General features: G+C 41.5%; 1 protein-coding gene across 1 annotated transcript; it reads right to left on the bottom strand.

Annotated features, from left to right (window-relative positions):
* Positions 1-254: 254 nt before the first annotated feature.
* On the bottom strand, positions 255-5,597 carry CMPK2 (cytidine/uridine monophosphate kinase 2). The gene is made up of 5 exons (XM_061354727.1): positions 5,364-5,597; positions 5,156-5,270; positions 4,117-4,318; positions 2,666-2,899; positions 255-834 (listed from the first exon to the last, which is right to left on the bottom strand). Exons 1-5 carry the CDS (start codon positions 5,457-5,459, stop codon positions 714-716), a joined length of 768 nt encoding a protein of 255 aa, XP_061210711.1. The 5' UTR covers positions 5,460-5,597; the 3' UTR covers positions 255-713.
* Positions 5,598-9,302: the final 3,705 nt, after the last annotated feature.

Genomic DNA, 9,302 nt, shown 5'->3' with positions numbered 1-9,302 from the left:
GCAACCATTTATAATCTTTTTTTTTTTTTTAATTAATTTCAGGTTCTTCTCAGGCCTCTGTTTCTAATATGCCAGCATACATTTCCCTCTGACATAAACTGATATTTCAGTTGCATGTGTTGACAGGCTTGGACTTTACAACTTAGAGGCCTAGATGCTTACTGGCCCTCACTTAAGGCACATTTTTTCCTGTATGCCCATCATAGCAACAGCTGCTCATCCTTTATTCCATCAAACAACATTGGGCCACGGGATTGTTTCTAAGTGTTATGTTCATTTTATTGTTTATTGATGGATGACATTTCAGCTTCTCCTTGGGCACCTAATGCTCCTGCTCCAGTCCAGTGAATCCTGGTACACAATGGATGCAGGAACAGGTTTTCCTGGTGATGAAGATGCAACATGATAGATTCTTGATATGCGACAGTGTTAGAGAGCACTCTGAGGCACTTCGTACATAAACCTAGTATGTCTGTGGCTTTACTAAAAATGCTGAATAACATGTGAGTAATATTTTGCCTTTTACAGAAAAGTATAGTAGGAAATAGTGAAAAAGATAATCCGTACAGATTGTTGTTGACAGAAGAGATTTTTCTGTGAGATAAAGCACAGCACAGTGCATTTTCAGGTACCAAACCCAAAGAGGTAATAAAAAGTATCTCTGAAGTGCAATAAAGAGTTATGTTTTAAGTGCTATTATGCAGAACTTGCTTTCACAAAGCACAGTGTTTCTTAATTAGCTGTAGCACTGTGTTGAGAACCTCTTCTTTGGAAGGACTGGCATCTACCTCTTGGCATGAAGGATTCACCATCCTTCTGTATGACTCTTCAACTCTATTTAAAAACAAAACAAGAGAAACAAAACTTCAAATTGCAGGGATATGAAATGGCATTAGTCATCAGCCTCAGAAGAAAGTGTTTGCAATGCAGAGGAAAGTGAAACAAAATCTAACATGGAACTAAGATTGAAATCTACTTCAAAGAGCAATAAATCATTAGTAACTATTACAATGCAAACCTCAAAGCACATAATTTCCTTGATGCTGATTCCCAGAGCTCTACTCCTATTCACACGGCATGGCACTGAAGAATTTGTTTCTTTACAGCTTAACACTGCTGTACATATAGATGAGACTCTGGTCTAGCAGTACAGTGGATAGTCTGCTTCTAACACCTGCATCCATTTATTCAGAGCCCACTCAGACTCCCCTCTCTTAACTATATGGCATGGCATTATGTGAGTGTGTTCAATGACTGATTTCAGATATGAGTCACTGCATTACAGAGCCGGCACAACATTCCTCTGATCAACTTTGTTAACTGGATGAATACCAGGATGAAATACAGGATGAAAACCTCCTTACTTAGGCTATTCTCATAATGCAGAACTCTCCCATAGGCTAAATAGCCTATGAGGATGTGAATATAATTTTCTGTGTTCACACAATTAATAATGCCAAATATTCAGGCTACAAGTCATAAGACGAATCAAGCAAGATTCTGGATGTTCTTACCCTCAGACTGACATAATTAACTAATAGAAATAATCAAGGGCTTTCTGGTGAGAATAAGAAGTAGCAGAATTAGAATATGAAATATTCTTAAATGGCAGCATGTTTCCTAGTTCACCTATCCCTCTTCAGATCCCATGATATAAACCATGTGTCCTCACAGAGTTTCTGTCAGAATTAAGCAATGGATATTTTTAAGGTACATCATCACCTGAAATTTTAAAATCCCACAGGCAGATTTCAGCTTCGTTACTTGCAGATATGGACACTGACATTCAGATGTATATACTGAGCACTAGGTATTTAAGTTTCCACTGCAAACAATGATGATCTAATCAATGAATTTGGCAGAGCCTAGACAGCAATTCAGCCCACCCTGAAGTAGGAAATATAGAGTGCAATTCAGTTGCTTAGGCAAATGTGTCCAATACTGCTTGAGATGCTCTGGACTACCACATTCAGCTTGCAGTTGCTGGTCCAAAAACTGTTCACAGGTTCATTATCACATCTGCCAGCCTCATGCAGATGTCTCAGATCTTACAAAATGGCTCTAGATAGTTATGCTTAGACCACTGGGCTCCAAAAACATCTCAAGTCATATCAAATGGCTCTAGATACTTATGCTTAAACCTCTGAACTCCAAGCGGGTGGTAAGCTGAATCACTTTAAAGGCTCCATTGAATGTATTAACTATACTGGGACCTGGGACACTTAGCACAACTGAAGACATCTACAGGAGGAGATCTAAACTTTATTCTTTTAATATGATGCTCAATTCCAGACTTTTTTGGGGAAGTTATATGCTTCAACTTCTCACCCCACAGTTCTGGAAGTTTTAGGTTACTCTCCTTCGTGACCTCAGTACAAAAGGTGCTGCAATTAAAGCAGCAAGTGGCAAAATACAAGTATTTTAACTCAAAGCTCTTTTGCAGGAAAAATGTAGTTCTTCACCTGCAGCTTTAAAACACTTCTAATCAGAAGTGATAGAATTTACCTTCTCGGCATCCATGAATCCTTTGCAAAAAAACCCCAAACCCAATCCAAAAACTTACACATTGGAAGTCCTTGTCCCAGTAATATGAGTGGGACATGTAGTACTCATCCCACAGGAGCCAAGATTGCCTCCATTGCCTCTATTTCTCTTTAAAGTGTACCTTTGGCGAAACAAGGTGTTAGCTTCCAGTTCAGCTTCCTCCTTTGTTTTCTCCAGGCCCCGACGCTGAAGTCTCCGGACTCGCTCCTCTGGGTCAACAGTCAGGAGAAGAACGAGATCAGGTTTAAGCAGATCGCCAGGCCACTGGTACACCTCATCATGAGCTGGTGGAAGATCCTGGACTTTCCCATTTATTTCAGTGGCAATTGTGTAGGCAGCTGTGCTGTGCCAGTACCTGTCAGGAAAATACAGAATGGAAGGAGAAATTATAGACAGGACACTAATTCTTCAGCAATATATGAGACAGGTGTTACTATAACAACTGCAATAATGATGACATAGGTGACACTGTGATTTTGAAGGAAAATGTAAAGAATAGTTCTGTACTATCCATTATTTCTTAATTAATTAATGGATAATGAGTGATAATCCTCAAGGCAATTAATGTGAATTATTAAGTAAAACCTATGGCAGAAGCTACACTTTTTGCAGAGAGTGTTCCAGATGCTCCTATCAAAAAAAAAATCTTCTTGTATAATGAGAGGTCAAGAGTTATGTGTCAAAATTTAATACCCTGAGTCCCCTTTTTGTGGTTTCCATCCTACTTCATGCAACAGATTTGGCAGAGAACATTCAGTCTTCAGCTCCATGTGAATGAAGACAGAATTTATTAATGGCTATGCATTTCACTTGCATTTAACATTCCCACCGCAATGCGGCCCTATATTTCATATGTTTATTTATATATTTACCTATAAATATTTATACATTTTTTTAATAAAACACACTGAAATTTAACCAAAATTTTGGTTAAAAACAGCTCGCACACAGATGCAAATAACTTCTATGTACATGTGCTGTGGAGGCACACTGCAGTACATTTACTGAAACAAACCAGGAATGCAAAGTGCGTGCAGACTTCATGTATTAAGAGCAACGTCACAGCTGCCTACACAGTTAGTGAAAACAAGAAATAACATAAACAAAACCAAAAAAATAGGAAGCATATTTCTGGCTTTACAACCTCAAAGAGTAAGTCTACCTAAAACTCCATAATTCTATCCTACCTGTATCTCACGTGCATCTTAAGAGTTAGCATTGATCAGGAGCCCTCATCCTTCTTGGGCTTGTCACGCGGCCCTGGTTTGGCTCAGGCTGCACATCCCATACCTTCACTATTCCTAACTGAGGATGCAACACTTTTCATTGTGTCCTAAAGCCAGTTATGAGTATTACACTGATGGAAGTCCCATTCTGACTGTTATCACAAGTATTAATCTTTAGAAGATTTAATATTTACGTATATGCAAAGTAGCATCCCTGCACCCCCACCCCCCCAAAAAAAAAGAGAAAAAGAAAGGAAAACCAAAGACTGCCATTAACACCTTCCACCTGTAGTACTGAACAACTGTATGATGCACTGATATAAGAGGACTTATTAAATATACAAACCTGTCCACGATCACAGGTGCCTGAGTGGACGCTTTTGCTATTTCTGAAGCAAGAATGTAGTTGCCCGCCGCATAAAATGCCCTTTTAATGGGTGCTGGCTCATCATCAAATACTGCCCTCCACTGGCTGATGCAAGCTGGTGGGGACCTCAGCAGAAAGCCATTCAGGGTGTCCTTAACAGACTGGGTTACAGTGGTTTTGCCTGCATTTCATTTACAGAAGGGAACATTTGTTATGTTACACATCAGATGCAACTGTATATGCTTTAAAAACTGAGAAATGCTCCTATCTGTTCACTTGAAGCACATGTTCTGACACCCGATTATGTAACCTGAGTATCTTGTGATGAGGTTTTCAGTGGGAAATGATCATGAGTTTGGTTGCAGGAATAACTCCACTTCCTCCTCCCAGGCCTTCCACCCCTCCCTCTTATCACCTTTTGGTCTTCGCACCCTTAAACGCACTACATGCATGGGCACTTCTCTATATATCCATCTATTTCTCCATATACCCATTTACAACATTTTTCTAGCTCACAGTTCATGGGGATGTTGCCACCCTGTCAGCCAACACTTTCTTCTTAGAGAGGACTTTCAGCTTTCTTTAACTGAAAAGTCAGAAAACAGTTATTCAAAGGCAACAAAAATCCCTGCCTGAGACAAACTGCTGCCAGCTTCCCAGACTACCAATATTTTACTTCATTTATTTAAAAATCTCTCAGGTAAAAGTATGTTTCATCGTTTGCACAAGAAGTCTGATTTCCTATACTCCACTCTTTGTATTCTTTCATTTACATCGATAAGGAATTCATGCTCTGAATAAGAATTAGCATAGACTGTTTGATCTCTCACGAGTAAAAGAAGACAGGCTAGTCTTTAGTAATTCTTTTAATTTAACTTTAATTAGTAACTCCGTCAGATCTGTCACAGGTTTCCAGGATTTTCTGAATTGCTAAACCCTATGCCTGGCTGAAAGCCACAGCGGTCGCTCTTTCCAACAATTTCCCACCTGCGGTATTTCAACCACACGTTGCTCCTACCTGTGGCGTCCAGCCCCTCGAAAACCACAACGGGAAAGCTTCCCTTCTGCTGGTGCGCAGGGCATTCCTCCAGCAGGTCGAGTAGCTCTCCGGCCTCAGGGATCCGCGCCGCGCACTGCAGGGAAAGAAACGCGATCCTTCACGCCCCTGCCGTCGCGCCGCCCCAGGCAGCGGGCATCCCCGAACCACGGCACCGGCGGGGGCTCACCTCCTGCAGGCGGTCGCGGACGGCGGAGACTGCGGGCGGCAGGAAGCGGCGGAGAGGGTGCGGGCCCGGCGAGCCCGGGGCGCAGAGCCGCAGCATCGCCGCCGAGAGCGGGACGGGAGGGGCGGGCGGCGGCCGCGCGGCCGGGAATCGAAACTGCCCCGGCTGGCGGGGAAAGCGGCTGCAGACGCCGGCAGGCAAGAGCTGGCCCTCGGAGGGGCGGGATTTCTGCGGCACCCTCCCGCTTTACTGGAGTGAACGGGCTCGGTCCCCGTGAGAAAAAGCTCTGTGCATGCATAACTGAAAGTGGAAAGTGTAAGTCTTAGCTTCGGGATCTGAGCCGTCCCACCCCTCATCCCCCTCCCGACCAAAAAAAAGGTCACATTCCCACGGTCTGCAGTGGCTGAACCATGGGGTCTCCAAAATAAAACAAATAAACAATAAAATACATTAAAATAGTAATTTTAAAAAGCACAAATACACTCCTTCAGTCTGGCCTGAAGGGACAAGCAGGTCATGAACTCAATGGAACTGTTTTGCTGTGTTGCAGTGCCCAAGTGGCACTGAGCTGTGAGGAGACATTATTCCTAACTAAAACCCATTATTCTCTCACTCAATCAGCACCTTAATAGCAAGACCAACGGACTCAAACAGTTTTGGAAGTAAAATATACTTTTACAAGCCTGTGGTGTTTTCATAACTTTGTGATGGCCAGTTTCAGCTTCTGTCTGCTCAGGGACAGGAGCTGGAAGGACCTGCCAATAGCCATAACACTTATTTAGTTTCATGTCAACTACTACGAATAATGTTGCCCAAAATGTGGATTTTGAGTTTCAAAAATATGTAACTTGAAACGTAGGAGAACCTGCACCTCTTGCAGAATCCTATTTCTGCATTTCAGTAGTTCAGAAACTGCCACTTAGAGATATCTAAAGTTAAAATTCTGATGCATATTCTAAAAGAATATACTCTACAAACAAGTACATTCTGCAAGAAATTCCTCAGGAACTTGATGTCTTCCTCTGGCCAGCTCAAACAAATATCTTTTGCTTAGAGTTTCTGCAGGGAGAGGGGAACAACTGGTTTCAATTATTCTTTCCTATGTGCATCGGCTTGCCTTTCTCTACACTGAAGCTTATCTGCAGCTTTTCTGTTTATTCCTTTTCTGAGGTCCAATTGACTTGCAGTCAAGTTTCTTTGCAAAAGCATTTAAAAGCTGTCTGTGTTCCTCACTGACCTGTCTCATCCCTTGCTTTTTGTTTCAAATGTTTTCCTGATGCCACTGTTGTCTTTCCCCTCCCTGCTGTCTAAATGGAAAGAACTGACTTTCATTTTCTATTTCCCCCTCCCACTGCCTTGATACAATGTTGTTTACAAGCATTCATGAGACAAGTCAGTGGTGCTTTTTTACTTATTTATAATATGCTTATGAGATCATTTATAACAGACATGTGATGCCTGTCCTCCTGGCTAATTACTTAAAAGTATCTTCTTGCAAGTTTTTAGGTCTTTCCTATCAGATTATACACAAACAGTTCAGGCAAAAATACAGGAGAAGAGAGCTGCCTTTTTTAAATCAGTGTAGGGAGTATGAATGTCTTGAAATTAACTAATGGGAAGCATTTTTCAGTTTCTTCACAAGGGCTTTTATAATTTTGTCTTCTCCATAGTATGAAATGATGCTGAAGAGCAAATGTGCAAATTATGTGAAAAACACTGTTCTGGAGCCTCTTCACCTCTCTGAACGTTCGCTGTGCTTGGACATAGTTACAGGGAAGAGCCATATGACCACTGAAAACGTTTTTGATCAACCCAAAGTGGAAAAAGAGAAAAAAAAGTCCCAAATTAATCAACCTGTCATTTAAAAATATATCTAAGTGCATAGCCCTGTAATGTAGATAAACAGCTGAGACACAGGCAGGCATTACTTATGTTTGAAGGCCCATTAAATGCATAGGTACATAAAACAGACACAAATAGAGCATAGCTGTTTTCATGCACAACAAGCTTTCAAAAACACCAGTAAAGAGCCTTCCAGTAAGGAAAAAGGTCTGGGGTAGAATCATAAGAACACAGAAGCTAATATCATGATAGGCCAAGACACCTTCTTCTGCCCACTGTTGGTGGCTACTGCCAGATGTTTGGAGAAGAGTATGGAACAAACCCAGAAGGATCCTTCTCACAACATCTTTTCTGCTAAGAGAGGTCAGACCAGATGGTCCCTGAAGTCCCTTCCAAGTCTATGATTCTATGATCTTGGCCCAGATTCTAGGACTCATCTCTTTATATACTCCCTGAGCTGGAGATCACATATACACCACTAAGGGCCTATGGTGGGCTTCTTTCAAATGTGCCTAATCTGTGTATTTATATTGTGTGTTTCAAAACGTAATTTGCATGTGGGTTTTAACTTTGTGTTTGGTAATTTTCCTTGGATTGCATCCCAAGGAGATGTGAGTCACTGCAAGTACAAGGTCCTTGACAGAATCCCATTTATGGTGCTGCAGGTGCTAACGGGGAAGACATCATTTCCAGATGGGAGCAGATCAAGAAATAATATATTAATCAAATGCTAAAAACTACATCTGCCATTGCATGACTTCCCTGGTTGTCCTTGAACCATCTGTGTTCGTCAAAGGTGATGTGATAATGGCTCCTCCGTTAACCTTATTTGTATTACTGGCTCATGTCAGGAATTTGCTTTCCCTATCAGCTGAGGCACTGTGCAAGGAGATCAGGGCTGAGGCTTCATTAGGTCTAGGTCACTGCCAGCCCCAGTGGATCTTCTGCAATTCCCAGCCTTTCAGAATGTCAGGAAAGTTTCTGAGACAGGGTAAGCCAGAGGAAAATGTGTTACCTGCAGTAAGATTTCTATACAAAGCTATATGCAGTGCTCATGAATGTGGTGGCATACATATATGTGCATATATACACACATGTATATACTCAGTCACAACACAGTATTTTTTGAGATCCAATATTTGCAGTGTTGAGATTGTCTTTTAGGTTCTTACCCTTATCAGAAGTATTCCTAGGAAAAGTTTTCCAGCTCATAGGATGGAGAAAGGCTGTAATCCCTACATCTGCATTGGCTCAATTTCATATGGACAAAAGTTAGAAATGAGGTGAGAAAGGAATCTGAATTTGGGCCAAGAAGGTATGAAATGGGATAGAGTTCCTAACATAGAGCAGAAGGGATGTATGGAGTGAGGGGGAAATGGAGCATAGCAGTCTTTGCCAAATTAATTGAAACACTGAAACAACCAAGAAGCAACTTCAAAGTCAGGTTTTAGTCTCAGGAACTTGAAGGGCACATAGATAATCCCTCCTATGGTTACTCACTGCCAACAAGCTCTAAGACAATTCTGGAAAGCCTCAGGAACCGAGATGTTTCCCACCACGTTGCATCATTATACATTTGCAAGGTGGCATTACCGGGGTTAGACACAGCAAAAAGCCTCCCATCCCACCCTACAACATGAATGCATTCCAGTAAGAAACAGCTGGGAGAGATAACAGTATAAAATGGCTGAAGGGAAAAAAACAAATCCTCATTATTCACTGACCCAGACATTATTTGAACCAGTAGATGATCTCCAGGAAAGTGAAGGTGATGGGAATTTAAGAATAGCAAACGACAGCACTAATAAAAGAAACAGTTTTTATTCACAAGCAGATTTTGTTTCCATTAAAGTTTGTGAACAGGATGAAGCTAGCTCTGATACCCCTTTTTCAAAGGAAAAAAAAAAAAAAATAAGTCAACATGAGGACAAGACTATCCTGCTACATTAGCAGTTCTGCAGGCCAATGGAAGTGAGTGAAGCTCCTCTTTAAGCCTGCCATAGCCAACATGCAGTTGGTGTTGATATTTGAGTATGGCAGCAATAGAAACACTAAACTGCCCATGCAAAAAAGAGGGCAGACTGGCTGAAGGCAGTGTGA

The sequence above is a fragment of the Neopsephotus bourkii genome, unplaced genomic scaffold (assembly GCF_033783945.1).
Source record: "Neopsephotus bourkii isolate Nb327-2 ecotype Australia unplaced genomic scaffold, CSIRO-AGI_Nbou_v1 NB_74, whole genome shotgun sequence".
Classification (NCBI taxonomy): domain Eukaryota; kingdom Metazoa; phylum Chordata; class Aves; order Psittaciformes; family Psittacidae; genus Neopsephotus; species Neopsephotus bourkii.
Note: the sequence above shows the minus strand (reverse complement) of the source record. Positions and strands in the feature narration are given on the sequence as shown.

Bases quoted from the DNA above. Each gene is read 5' to 3' on its own strand.
- CMPK2 (XM_061354727.1), bottom strand. From the start codon at position 5,459: ATGCTGCGGCTCTGCGCCCCGGGCTCGCCGGGCCCGCACCCTCTCCGC. The intron at 2,900-4,116 runs GTTTGTATATTT...TTTTCCTGACAG, and splicing joins GCACCTGTGATCGTGGACAG to GTACTGGCACAGCACAGCTG. The intron at 835-2,665 runs GTACACTTTAAA...GTTTTTAAATAG, and splicing joins AACACCTTGTTTCGCCAAAG to AGTTGAAGAGTCATACAGAA.